This window comes from Arvicola amphibius, chromosome 2, assembly GCF_903992535.2.
Source record: "Arvicola amphibius chromosome 2, mArvAmp1.2, whole genome shotgun sequence".
NCBI classification, from domain to species: Eukaryota; Metazoa; Chordata; class Mammalia; order Rodentia; family Cricetidae; genus Arvicola; species Arvicola amphibius.
In genome coordinates, this window is record NC_052048.2 from 94,774,340 (window position 1) to 94,789,081 (window position 14,742).

The 14,742-nt window shown below is 41.7% G+C and overlaps 1 protein-coding gene across 1 annotated transcript in view; it reads left to right on the plus strand.

Moving 5' to 3' along the window:
* Positions 1-14,742, plus strand: part of Nbas (NBAS subunit of NRZ tethering complex) — a 305,414-nt gene that overhangs the window by 42,457 nt on the left and 248,215 nt on the right. The window contains exons 10-11 of the mRNA XM_038318917.1: positions 3,245-3,383; positions 9,918-9,986. Of these exons, the coding sequence (XP_038174845.1) occupies positions 3,245-3,383; positions 9,918-9,986 (208 nt within the window). The remainder of the gene's footprint in view (positions 1-3,244; positions 3,384-9,917; positions 9,987-14,742) is intronic.

Genomic DNA, 14,742 nt, shown 5'->3' on the forward strand with positions numbered 1-14,742 from the left:
GCCTGCCTACCTCCAAAGCTGCCCTGAGCCAGTTGAGTCTGTCCCACATTACTTCACGCCGAGCCAGACACTTCAGCTTTCTCCTTCCACTCTTGGGATCCTTGTGATTTCATGGACCCACCTGGAAAGCCAAGATAATTTCTGTGTGGGGGCAGTTGATTGGCAGGCGACATCTCTTTGCTGCCTAGCACAGAAGCTAGGTTGCTGATACATTTTTAATTTTTATTTATTTATTTATTTATTTATTTATAAAGAAAGCAATCTTTTTTTTCATTATACATACCAATTCAAGTTCCCACTCCCTCCCCTACTCCCATTCCTTCCACATACCCTCCCACCCAACCCCCATCCACTCCTCAGAGAGTGTAAGGCACATTGCTTTGGGGAAGGTCCAAGGCCCTCCCTACTATATCTAGGCTGAGCAGGGTACCCATCCAAAGAGAATAGGTTCCCCAAAAGCCAGTATATGCAGGAGGGATAAATCCTGGTGCCATTGCCACTGGCCCCTCAGTCTGCCCAGCCATGCAGCTGTCAACCACAATCAGAGGGACTAGTTTGGTCCTATGCTTGTTCCTTTCCAGTCTGTCTGCAGTTTGTGAGCTCTTATTAGCTCAGGTAGACTGTTTCAGTGGGTGTACTTGTCATGGTCTTGACCTCTTTGCTCATATTCTCATTCCTTCCACTCTTCAACTGGACTTTGGGAGCTCAGTCCAGTTGGGAGCTCCGATGTGGGTCTCTGCCTGTTTCCATCAGTTGCTGAAGACTCTATGGTGATATTTAAGATATTCATCAATCTGACTACAGGGCAAATCAAGATTGGGCCCCCTCTCCTCTATTGCTTAGGGTCTTTGCTGGGGTCATCTTTGTGGATTCCTGGGACTTTCTCTAGAGCCAGGTGTAGAAGGAGCGGCGGGGCTGCGTCCCGCCACCCGGCTAGCTTTACACTCGAAATAATTACACAGAAACTGTATTCTTTTAAACACTGCCTGGCCCATTAGTTTCAGTCTCTTATTGGCTAATTAACCCATATTTAGTAATCCATGTAGCACCACGAGGTGGTCACTTACCAGGAGAGATCTTAACCTGCGTCCATCTCGGAGAGGAGAAGCATGGCGACTCACTATGGCGACTGCCTGAAGCGACTGCCTCACTGTCTTCTACCCAGCATTCTGTTCTGTTTACTCCGCCTACCTAATTTTCTGTCCTATTAAAGGGCTGAGGCAGTTTCTTTATTAACCAATGAAATTAACACATAGACACTCCTCCATCAGCCAGGTTTCTTGCTAACCCTATAATGGCTCTCTCACTCAAGATATCTCTTTCCTTGCTCTCATCTCTATCCTTCCTCCTTCTTGATTATTCCATTCCTTCAAGTTCTCCTCACCCCTCCCCTTTCCCCCTCCTTCCTAACCCCCTTCCATCTCCCCCCACCCCATGCTCCCAATTTTGTCAGGCTGTCTTGTCTGTTTTGACTTTTTTGGTGGATCTATATATGTTTTTCTTAGGTTTTCAGGTGTCAGTGTTTACAGTAGAGTAGTTCTGTTAGACAACCCTTGTATATAAATACCTGTACTAGTCTCAAATGTGAAATATAAGCGGTCATCATGTGATGTCAAGCTATTGATATTTATAAGTTTATATTACTCAGTTATAAACTTAAATGTGCTACATGTCTGCAGTCCCAGTGTTTGTGAGGCAGGGCAGGAGGATTGGGAACTAGAGGTCAGCACTGCCTTTATAGTAAAGTATCTCAAAAAAAGTGTAAGTTAATATGGTTCTATAATTTAGTCTTTTGTTATGTCAGATCTTATAAACCTTATGAAATATGGTATTATCCTTACTAAAAACAGATAGACAGACAAAAACCAGAATGTTTAAAGTTGTAGGTTTTCCTTGAATATGGCCGAGAACAAAGTGGCCTGCATGGTGAAAGCACACTCTCTTCTCAACCAGACGGGCTCTGTGGTAGCTAGGTGTAGTGATGAGCTGCGGGCAGGCCTGCTTTTTATCCCGCCCGGCTCTCGGCCACCGGCTAGCTTATGCCCCGAAATAACAGCACACAAACTGTATCCATACAGCTAGGCTTTGCTGGTTTTGGTGTGCAGAGTTTGACACAGTGTCCTGTCACTTGAGACAGTGGTAGATGGGGTGGGTGCAGCATGTGAGCAGAGGTCCAGGGAGCCACTCTCTTCAGTCGTGGGCTCTCTTCAAAGCATAAAAATTCTTTTCATTCTTATAATTATTAATTTAACCGTTAAGAAATGTGTGGATTCTTTTTCTTGTTATTTCTGTTGTTTCTTGTTATTGATGACAGATAAGACATTAACAGTGGATGTTTTCCTGTTAGGGTATCAAAACTTCACCTTTAGTTTTTATCATTGTTTGTTTAGTAATTATTATTTGTACATGTGTATACATATGTACATGTGGAGGTCAGGGGAGTCAGTTCTCTTCCACCTTTGCCTGGGTCTGGGGTTCGAACTCAGGACATCAGGCTTGCATGGCAAGTGCTTTACCCATGGATCACCTTCCTGGCTCTACCTTGGTGCACTCCCCACCCCCCATAAGTGATTGTAAGTGATTGTAAGGCAGGATTCTGCCTGATGTGCCAACCCTGATTTAACTGGCAGAAATGGCTGCTTGGCTTTTACTATTTACCAGCTCAGTTTTTTTTTTTTTTTTTGTACCAGCTCAGTTTTGCTGTGACTGCATAGTGTATCTTTGACTGTCTAGTGAGTGTTTGGTAGTCTATTTGCCCTCTTAGTAACTAGCCTGTCCTTTGCTGATGGAGTATGGCAGGCAGAAGTGAATCATGAGTAACGTGCCGCTCTCCTATTCCTCTGAGCAGTTACTGCCGTGTGCTCTTTCCCATGGAGCACACCCAGCTGCTGCCATGTCTTTCTAAGGCTGCAGTTGGGCCACACTGCACCGGGTATGGTGTTGGCGTCACTGAGTGTGTGTCAGGTTCCTGCCAATGCTTGTTATGTTTGATAACGCATTGTTTCGTGAGCTGCCTTGCAAATTCCAGACATTTCCCTTTATTTCTAAATTTCTGGATGCATTTAGGTGCCTAGATGTTTACCCTTTGCTTCTCTATCAGTGAGCCATTAGGTTTTTTTTTCTAAAATAGTAATCGTCTAGATATAATGACAGCAATTTTAGCTTTCTATGTTCAGGGGGCTAATTCTGCAGTGTTTTCTTGTTCATATTTGTAATTTATTAATTCTGTTCTTGTCATTTCTAGACTTTTACTGGTTGGTGGATGTGAAACTACTGAACTGGGCATTTCCAAAGCTTCTAGCTGTGGCCTTTCTGCGTGGAGAGTCCTCTCAGGCTCACCATATTATAAGCAAGTTACTAGCAGTGGAGACAGGGTCACTGAGGTATGTTGTAGTGCAATTATCTGGACTATTTCTTAATTGGTGTTAGACAAGGAAACCTGTGAAAGATATAACCAGAAAAGTTTGTCTCAAAAAAGGGAGATTAATGGTCGTGTGATTTTAGTGTTTTATTATTCTCACTTGCTTATTAACTCTAACTAAAATATTCTTAAAATGTATTAATAACAATGTATAATATATCCCAACTAATATTAATAATATAACTAAAATATTATTTGTTATTACTATATATCTAATATACTAAAGTATATTGAATTTAACTTGACTTCCATTTTAGTAATGATATTTTCAGCTAATAGAAAAACAGTGCAGGTCAGATGAGGTGATAGCACAGCAGGTAACTGTGCTTGCCTTGCAAGCTTAGCAACCTGAGTCCATTCAGAGGCAAAAGGTGAGAAATGTTCACACAGTTATTTTCTTGTACACTCTGGCTCGCACACCCTGTGTGCACACATATACGTGTACACCCACAAAAAATATACAAAAGTGTAAAAAAGAGAAAATAGCATAGCCTGTCTGTTGTTGATAACGCAGTGTTCATGAGCTGCCTTGCAAATTCCAGACATTTCCCTTTATTTCTAAATTTCTGGATGCATTTAGGTGCCTAGATGTTTACCCTTTGCTTCTCTATCAGTGAACCATTAGGTTTCTTTTCTAAAATAGTAATAGTGTTAGCCTTTCACCTTTGACCAAATAAGTTTATTTTGACCTGCAGTTTTAGAGACTTCAGCTGATGGTGGCTTGGTTCTCTTGTGGCATTGTAGCTCGTGATGGGGTCACATGGTGTGAGAGTGCTTACTTCATGGCCTCTGTGAGAGGCAGGGAAAAGCAGAGTCAGAGAAAGCATGACCTTGATATGAGTGTCTACCGGGGTCCCCGGGTCTCTCTAGGGTGGTGTGCCTTCCCGCTGTCCTTCTACAGCACCCCTTCCCTGAGGGAGCACCGCCTCCCAATAGCACTGGTGCTGGCAACCAGCCAGCCTTTAACACTTGGACCCATAGGTGCTTTCCAGATCCCAAGTATAGCACCCTGTTAGTCTGTAGCATTAGTGTAGGCTAGACTGAGTGTGAAAAAAAATCATACAGTCACACAAACGTATTGGAAGACCTAAAATGGCTTGTCACATCAAAATTCCTGGCCAAGCCTGCTGTTGCTGCTGTGTCTTTTCTAGGCAGTTTGTTATACCTGAGATCAGAGAATCTGTGGAAGATTTCTTCTTGAGGTCCCACTGTCTCCACTGCTGGCTTTAGGAAGCGCAGAGAGGAATTAAAGGTGGAACTTTTCTCAGACTTATTCCAAAAAGTGACACTAATTTTGCTTATTTATCAGACTAACCACATGACCCTTCCTAGCTCCAAAGAAGATTGGAAATAGTTTCTGTGTGACCAGAAATATGAACTCAGTTAGGTGTTGGTAAATGCTAATTATGTCTACCATGTTGGTCATACTGTACTTATATGTGTCTTGGTTTTTTTGGGTAAATTGTATGAAAGAAGCACTTGATGGATGTTGTGAGCCCTGTACTTAGTGTATGCCTGTCATGCGTGAGAGTTGTATGTTTTTAAAGTGAGGAATGAAACAGGGAAACTAAAGCATAGTATACGGGAATATGCTCATTTCATAAGTGATTGTATTTGTCTTGTTATTTTTCTTAAAATATATTGATTTAAAAGTAATCTTCCAAACCAGCAAATGGCTCGGTGTTGGAAAAGATTCTGAAGGATGAGCTTTTGAAAAAGAAATCTTTAGCAGTTACAGTAGTCTTCATTGTTATTGTTAGACTTGGCCTGCATTGAAATAAATAATTGTGATTTAACCCAACAAAATAATTCAAAACGATACCAACTTGCTGTTTTTTTGTGGCACCGAACCTTATATCAGCTGATATTTGCAGCTTACATTATGGAGTGCTGGTTTTTTTCTTCTTCCATTTATGACCCATCTACCTGCTTTCCTACTTGGTCATTTTCCCTTCAGTGCTCAGAGAGGAGGCAGTTCATGTTAGCAGCCCCTTTTCTCAGCCCTGGAGTGTTAGGCCAAATAGAGCTTAATGATGGAAGACAGGAAGACATAGCTTGGTTCGGATGTCCTGGTTCCTTATTGCATTTCCTCTCAGATTATCTGTATGTCTGACTGTTAATCTTATCTGCCCCAAAAAGACTGAGGTGGGACTTGATTCAAGAAATGGACACATTACTTCATGTTGTAGGAATTTATTAGCTGTGTTTTTCACTGACTTTTGTAACTTCTAGTTTTATGTGACATAAATCAAGCAGATCTTGGAAAAATCTTATCCTCCAAATCTGCATAATACAAGTAGGATGCTTACAGCTTATTTTCAGATGGTTCAGTTACAATATAAAAAGCTTTTGCATGTATGAAAAGCAAATTGGTGTAGCAAATGTAAATTACTGGTCAGCACAATGATCACGTTGTCTTTTCTGGAGCTTGAAATTTCTCTACATCAAAAGTGAGAAAAGGACCGCGAGGGGTGCGTCCACTCACTGAGACTGTGTGACTGATCTAATGGGAGCTCACCAAGGCCAGCTGGACTGGGACTGAATGAACATGTGATCAAACCGGACTGTCTGAATGTGGCTGACAATGGGGGCAGACTGAGAAGCCAATGATAATGGCACTGGGTTTTGATTCTTTGTGGGAGCCTAGTCTGTTTAGATGCATACCTTCCTAGACCTGGATGGAGCAGGGAGGGCCTTGGACTTCCCACAGGGCAGGGAACCCTGACTTCTCTTAGGCCTGAAGAGGGAGGGGTAGTGGGGGGAGTGAGAGGGAAATGGGATGAGGGGAGGAGGTGGAAATTTTTAATAATAAAAAAAAGTGAGAAAAGGAAAGAAACAGATGAGTGTGGAGAACACAAGGAAAGATCACGTGGGCGCCGTGAGTCTTTTGGTCCAGCAGCATTGAGGGCATCTGTAGAAAGTGGCCTTACAGAGGGGAGTTTTCCGGGTGCTGTCACCCGGCAGCAGACCTTTCCCCTGGACTCCTTTGGGTTTGTGCGCTTCTGCTCGGCTTCCTTTTGAGTTCTGTATTGTAAAGTGCTCTGCTGTGTGTAGTCTTCCTGTCTCAAGCCCAAGGGGCTTTGATATTGACTTCTCTTAAGAGAAAATTGCTTGTCCACTGACAAAATGAGTTAGGAAAAACATTGAATTGCAGAATGAATGCCCTGCTGTATGATTGACTTCTTGAAATGCTGCAAATGTATTTTGATCCCATTAGCAGCTTTCAAGTGTGTTGTGCAGCTAACCTTGCAGTCCTTCTTCATAGCCTTCCCACCTCAGAATCATTGGTGGTTATAACGTTTGTCCCTTTCATCAGGAAGTGGCTGCTGTGCTTAGTGAGTGCCCTCTCCCACAGGCTGCTGGCAGGCTCTAAAACGACTTTACAAAATTCAATATATGCATTGATCAACATTTCCAGATGAATGCTAGTGTCCTACATGGCTTTACTTAATCATTGTTCAACATTGAATTATTGCTCCAAGTAATAGGAATATAAAAAACTTATATAGCTATCTCTACAAATGTGTACAATAAAGTATAACAGTGCCCAGTTAGAATTTAGAAGCTGAGGAAGAGAATGGGTGTAGGCTCTGGAGTTAGAAGGCTGAAATTCCAGCCCCCCCCAACCTTTTCTTGCCACTTGTGTGATGAGGCTTTTGTCAGGACCCCATGAAGCAATCTCTTTGAAGGCAGTTTTTAAACTCTTATGACAATATGCATGGTAATTATTCTTGTCTGTTTGGTGTTTTAAGATTGAACTTTGTATAACGAAATGTGGAAATGAATCAAAGTCCTGAAGTTTTGTTATTGATGTGGTACTTTTTCCAAAGCCTATTATCCTGTGGAAATAGTATAGGCACTTTGAGCATATTGTTTCCTTAAAAAATCCTTTTTCTGAAAAGAGGGGTGCAATCCGAATACTTCCCTTGAGATTCTCCTGTCTGCTCAGCTCTGTCCTGTGTGGGTCTTCCTTTGCTGCTGCCGCCAAGTTCCTGTGCCTTTCCCCTTTCCCTCCTGCTCGTTTCCCTTCCCGTTCCCAGTGTCTGAGTGTGTAGGGCAGCCTGAGCATGAGCTCTCACATCTCCCTTCATCCTGTCTCTTTCTCCCAGCCTCTGAGCTTTCAGATGTGCTAATACTCCTTGCCATTAATATTTCATTATTCTCCTTCCTTTAAAATATTTTTTTTGTCACATTTCTTTTTAGTTACTGAGTTTTTAACTTAGGGCAGTTAAAAGTTTCCTACATCCTTAAATTCTTGTTGAAGCACATTGTTTACTTAAAGCAATAGTTTTGTTTCCTTATATCTTTTAGTTGTTTTTTGTAGCGCAATCTACCCTTGTTTACATATGCGAATGTTTGTCTTCTGATTTCCTTTTGTTTTTAACTTTATAGAACTTGTTGATCTTTGTGTTTGTCTTTCAATTTCTATGAGATATTTCTGAGTCTTCCTCTGGTTCATTGTAATGATACTAGAATATTTTCCAGGATTCCTGGGTTAGTGATTCCCTGTATGGTCAGTAGAGTGACCCTCAGGTGCTCTGTCGATGTTCGTGGGAAGGGCCGTGTGCCCCAGAAACAGGGCTTGTCTCTTGTCTTGCAGCACACTGCATTTCCTTCTTTGCTTCTTCTATCTGTCCACCTCTGTTGTCAAAAGATACTTCTCCTTTGCATTGTTCTTCCTCAGAAACCGTGTGCCTGTCAGATTGCTCCTTCTAAGAACACTCCTGTCCTTTCCCTATAGCCCATGTCTTGATGACATGAGTACTGTTTTCAGTGTTATCAGGCAGCAAATGGTTCTGATAGCTTTGGATTGGACTTAGATGGCCCCTTGACTTCTTTGCTATCTTAACTTGGTTGTCCTTCTTGGGCCCTGCAGTACTTTTCCCATCTGCTTTGTTCATCACCGAGCAGGAGCAATGGATGTGACAAACTGGTACTGGATAATTTTTCTCTCTTTATGTATAGTTATTTTGGAAGTTATCATCTTCATCATCATCTGTTTTCAAGTTAAACTGATTGTATGGTTCTCATTTATATATCTTCGTGTACTCTGTTGTTTTTGGAGGAAATGTTGGGATGTCTGTAGATAAGCCATCACTGATCTGCAGTGTTTCTGAAGCTCTGGTAGCATAATTGTTAACCTTACCTGCATAATAAGCACTTTTGCTTTTAGATGTATTTATGTATAGGTATGTATGTTTTTCTGTGTGGGTTTACATGCACAGCATGTGAGTATGTACAGTGCCTGTGGGGACCGGAAGAGGACATTACAACCCCTGGAACTGGAGTTGCAAGTGATAATGAGTTACGATGTGGGTGCTGGGAACTGAGCCTGGGTCATTTGTAACAACAGTGAGCACTCTTAACTAGTGAGCTGTTTCTCTAGTTTCTTTGCCTTGTTTTGTTTTGAGCTTTTGAGACAGGGTGTCCTACTTATCTTAGGCTGGCCTGATGCTTATTGTGTAGCCTAGGATAGCCTCACAATCATGATAGTCTTGTGGTAGCCTCCTGAGTATTATAGGTGTGAGCCACCAAACTTAGCTTCCATTTTGCTTATTATAATATGGAATGAAATTCATATAATAAAAAGTCAGTTGTTTTAAAGTGGACAGTTTAGTGATACTGTGCATCTAGGAAAGAATCAGTAGGTCATGTTTTAATTTTGTTTCAGTTTTGAGGATCTACTAAACTTTCCCAGAGTGGCTGTACTATTTGATAATTCCCAAATCAGAGCATGGTGGTTCCAAATTTTCTACGTTCTCAATAACACCTTTTCCATTCCAAAAATTATAGTTATCAATTTTCTTGTTTTAAATACTGGTTTCTAAATGTTATTTTTCCCCTTTTATTTTGGAAGAATAGATTCAGTTCCAAATGAATGAAGTTTCTATGGGAACTTTTGAATTTTTTCACAGTGATAGTAAGATAAATGTCAAACTTAGCCTCAGCCAAGAATATGCTATGATTTGAATTTGCGTGTGCTGTGTTAGACTTGTAATTTGCCTACTGAAGAAAGCATTTGATTGTGACTTTTCTTAGACCTTCCCACTTGGTAGACTCCCTCATCCCATCAGAATGCTGTCAAGATCTTTGGCATTCGTTGATTTTACTCATCGTGTAGCCTTAGCTGGCTTGGAACTTACTTTGAAGATCAGGCTGTCCTCAAACTCCCAGAAATCCACCTGCCTCTGTCTCTTGAATGCTGGGATTAAAGGCTATCAATTTTTTAAGAAGTCAGTTTAATACTGGGCTACTTGGGCCTTGATAACCACATTGTAACTACACTCAACTCTCTATTGCTGTATTTGTGGTAAGCTGTCTCAATCATGCGGTGTTCATTTTCATCACCGAGGCGTATCTTCAACCCACTAGTGGGTTTTTTAACTATTTAAAAAAACACTTAATATGTGCTTTTCATTCCATGATAAAAGGGTTTTAGGTAATGAAGAAAACATTCCATTAAGATTTCTTTATATGATGTATCTTAATTTTGTAGGTGCCGAAGACACTGGGATTATTAAAGCTGTTAAGTGTCAAGGTTTACACTCGTCAGGGACAAGAACAGGTAATGTAAATTTGCCTAAGTTTGGGTTCTCAGACACTCTTGGTGGAGTGCAGTTAAGGTCCAAGTTGAGCGATGCTTGGCTGGTCAGGCCTTTGTCACTGTCACCAGATATCTGGCGCATGAGAGGCCTGACATGTTCACAGTTTCAGAGGTTTGAGTCCATCAGGTTCATGGGAGCTGGCGGAGCAGGGCTGTTCCTGCAGGGCAGCTGGAAAACAGGCAGAGCAGCTCACCTCGGGTGGAGAAGGGGCAAAGTGGAGCAGTATGAGAAAGAGGTGTGGCATGCAGCCTCTGTGGCCCCTTGCCTAGGACCCTGCTTCCTCCAGCCAGGCCCCACTGGCAGAGCCTGCTCCAACAAAATTAGTGGGGGTATCTGGGTAGGAGTGCATAGCCCACTTTCCCCAGTTCCACCTATTCGCAATGCTTGGTTCTAAGGTTGTATACATCAGTATGTTAGAGCATTTAATAGTTGGAACCCTCATGAGCTAGTCGTGTCTGGAACTGCCTGGCAGACACACTTGGAGGTGTCCTTGTCACTTACCTGTCTGCTTCTCTGTCTGATCAAGAGGACAATCAAGGGAACTATCATAAGCCTTGAATGATCTAGGCCTTCACCTGGTGTATGCAACAATAGGAGTTTCTAGAGCCATTTATGGAAAATTTGTATATTTTTAGTATGTATTAATTAAAAAAGAACAGAATATATCCAGTCCTCTTGAAGGATGAATGTATAGTCTAAACAAATCATTCTGCTTAGAAGCCATATATTTTTCAAGATTTCTTCCAAAATTGTATGAGGATTTTATTCTGGCAAGAAATCTCTCTCTCTCTCTCTCTCTCTCTCTCTCTCTCTCTCTCTCTCTCTCTCTCTCTCCCTTCCTCTCCCTCCCTCCCTCCCTCTCTCTCCCTCTCTCTCTCTCTCCCTCCCTCTCTCTCTCTCTCTTTCTCTCTCTCTCTCTCTCTCTCATAAAATTCAGAAGTTCATTCTCAGGTGGGAGGCTGGTGATGACTCAGTGGAAGAGTCATGAAGAACTGTGAGAGGTGTGGCTGCTGGGCACAGGCCTTGGCAGTGCCCTTGAATAGAGGTGGTCACACCACAGCTGCCTCTGAAGGAGGTGGGTACATCGCTGGACTCTTACAGGAGGCTCTATCTGTGGGGATAGCAAACCATACTTTTGTCTTGGCAAGAGTAAAATGGCCTTGTTTTTCTATTTCCTTAATTTCTTTACTAAATTATCAGGATGAATGTAATGAGACTTCCGTTGCTACTTTAGTATCCAGGATATTTTAAGTTTGAATTATTTCTTTGCCATTGACTTTAGCACAATCATGTATTTTGGATAGAGCAGACATCCTGTCTGTAGAGTTGAGTGGTAACAGTGCCCTGTGTCTACAGTCTCTTTCATCTTTAATCCTCTGTGTAATTACACTGTATTCTAGTATTCTAGTTGGCATCCTCTTTTCTTATTTCCTGGAGTTGTCTTCATTTTGCAGATGAAGAAACATATGTAAGACTAAATGACTTGGCTTCTGTCTTGAAGTTTGTTTGTCCTAATGTGCTGTGTTTCCTGTGTTGGTGTCTGTAGCACCATGCTACTGTTCAGGATGCCACTTCCCTTTCTCCCTGACTCCCCTTTGTATTCTCCATGATTTCTACAACCTTACTCTTTCCTTTAACTAGGGTTCTTTTGCTGTTGTTTATTAAGTCCTATTGACTGTGTGTGCTAGAGAGTGTCGAGTTTTAGGATTCCTGTTTTTCAGTCTATAGGTGTGTACTTTAAGACAGGCATAATGTCAGCATTGAGAACTAAAGGTTGTTTAGTGTAGGCATCTCCTCAAAGACCACAGTGTGATAGACCCTGAAGCTGGGCAGAATGGGGCAGGGCAGGGCAGGGCAGAGCAGAGCACACACTATTCCCATCTGAAGTGCAGCAGAGGAAGAAGCATCCAGCTCTGGGGGTGTCTTGGTTTGAATCTCGAGGTGAAGAAGTTCCCAGACAGGGAAGGGAGGAACAGTCTTCTGGTCTGGGGTGGGATTTGCACAGGCATGTGGAGTGGCAGTGGTACCATTGGAACATACTGTTTGCTCCAGTAGCTAGAGACTTCTCGGGCACTTAGTTTTGGCTTTCCTTGCTATCATTTCTGCATCCTTATATTTAGGACAATATAATTATAGCAATATTTGGAATAAGACCTATCTAGGGGATTTATATTTTTGATTCCTCTCTGTGTCATCTCTGGCTCATATTAGAACTGTGTGTCAGCTGATTTGGTTTAGCAGGAGGTGTGGGTCTGTATGGTTAGTGTAAAGAGACTGTTTCTCTTTATGGTCATACCACGTAGGAACTTAATCTGTGGGTTGTTTCGGCCCGTGCTATTGGTTATTCTCATCAGATGGCTCTTGCTCTTTTTCATTCTGTCATGATTCTCTGTGACTGAGCAAAACAGAGAGAAGGAAGCAATTAATTTCATTGTAATTTGATCCTGTATTTTGACACACTGTCCCCAAATCTTTAACATGTCTGAGCTTTTAAATTTACTATTCTGAACCCAGGGCTTTCCAGAAAATATCTGAATGCTGTATGTGTCATCTTGTCTGTACCTAGACATTTCTATTCATGGCCTGCAGATTTTTAGTGCTGTAATTTCAGAGCTGTTGGTGCGCAGGGGGACCTAAGGGTTTCTTCCTGTCTTGAGCACAGTCTAACTAGCAGATGATTTCACATGCCGTCACAGCAAGCTCTGTGATTGGCATGGTAAATGTCTGTTTTCTTGATGAAGAAGTTGAAGCCTCAAGACGAGTGACCTGTCCAGTACACTTAACCAGACGTGATGTCCAGGTTTGTCTTGGAAGGGCTTTGAAAGCTGCTATTTTCTACCACCTCTGGCTGTGGAGGAAGCTGAAGGAATAGAAAGGAAGGCATACTGTATTCAAGAGGAGTCAAGGCCTCCAGTTACATGGATTCTAGAATAATGATCTACTTTACCACTTAAGTTTGACAGCAGTTGTATTATCTCTTAAGATGTATTCTGAGGTAGGAGGATTGTTAGGTGTTCAAGCCCCATCTGTCTCAAAAATGAAAAAAAATAAACAAAACCTTTCTTCTTTTAGCTATGAGTATTTTAAAGTGATCTGCCCTTTTTTATGTAACTGTATAGCTACTATTTATTTAGTTTATTCTTTTCTGTATTCACTTGTCAGACTTTAAATCAGTGACTCATCTTATAGACACTCAGCTAATGTGTGCTCGTGGCTGTTATTGCTCTCTTAATTTTTTCATGTCCACAATGCTACCAATAATTAATCTGAATTTTAATACTTTTTGTTGGTACGTGTGCATGACATGTGTGAGCACATGTATGTGCACATGTTTCTGTTTGTGACTGTGCCTGTGCTCATTCCCTGTTCATGTGTAGAGGTCAGAGGACAACAGTGGGTATCAGTTCTTGTCTCTGCATTCTTTTAAGAGAGGATCTCAGCCTGGCATTGGTGTTGCATGCATTTAATCCCAGCACTTGGGAGATAGAGGAAGGCAGATCTCTGTGAGTTTGAGGCCAGCCTGGTCTACAAAGCAAGTTCCAGGACAGCTGGTGCTGTTACACAGAGAAACCCTGTCTCTAAGAAAACAAGAGGGAGGGAGGGAGGGAGGGAGGGATGGAGGGAGGGACGGAGAGAGGGAGGGAGGGAGGGATGGAGGGAGGGCGGGAGGGAGGAAGGGGGGGCGATCTCTTTGTTATTGCCCACTGTATATGCTAGACTAGCTGGTCCCAGAGCTTCTTGCTGCAGGAGGCGTGGGATAGCAGATGAGTTCTACCTTGTCTGTCTAATAGGTGAGTCTGAGGTTCAGACTCAGTCTTCATGCTTGGGTGGACAACACCATTCCCCACTGAGCCATCCCTCTAGCCCTCCCATGTTCATTTAAACATTATGGCTTAATGTGCCTAAATGCCATATGGCTCTAAATAATAAGCATTGTTTGTGGTATATGTGTCTTAAGACTGTAATATTATAATAATAACTTGATGTATTTATATTTATGAGTGGAATTGGCTTGGAGTTTTTTTTTCTCAAGTATTGTCTATTCCTCATACTTTTTTGTTTTTTTGTCTCAGGTTGTTAATCAGGCTATTGAGGATGGCTGTCTCAGTTTGAAAGATCTCTTCCTTCCTCCTTCCTTCCCTCTCTTCTTCCTCCCTCTTTCCTTCCTTCCCTCCCTTCTTTTTTTTATTCTTTATTCTAAATTACACAAGACTAAAATATGTAAACTTAAAAAAGCCCCAGAACTACTTGAAGTCAAATTCAGGGTCTCATGGATGTCAGGCAAGCGTTGCATCCTTAACATCTGGCAAGCTTCCCAAGGCAGGGATTTGTGTTTATTTTGTTTACTGCTGATAGCAGAGCGCAAAAACAGAACCTGATATGCAGTATTTATTGCTCAGTATGTCATATTCAGTAAGTATTTGTGGAATGTTAGAGGAGTATTACTTAGAAAATTACGTTTTATTGATTTGACATTTTTTCTTTCAGAATATGTAGAAATTTAGAACATTTTGAGTGCTTTCAGTAGAGTTCAATACTTTTATTTTAATATCACTTATGCAATTGAAAGGTGTAGGTAATGGAAACCACTGATTTTTAGTTATTTCATAGAGGTGATAAGCAACTGAAGAAAGTGAGGAGTTTAAACTAATATCAATATAGCACTCTATTTGACATCACAGAGCTCCCTTGTCTCAAGGAGATTGAAATTTTATT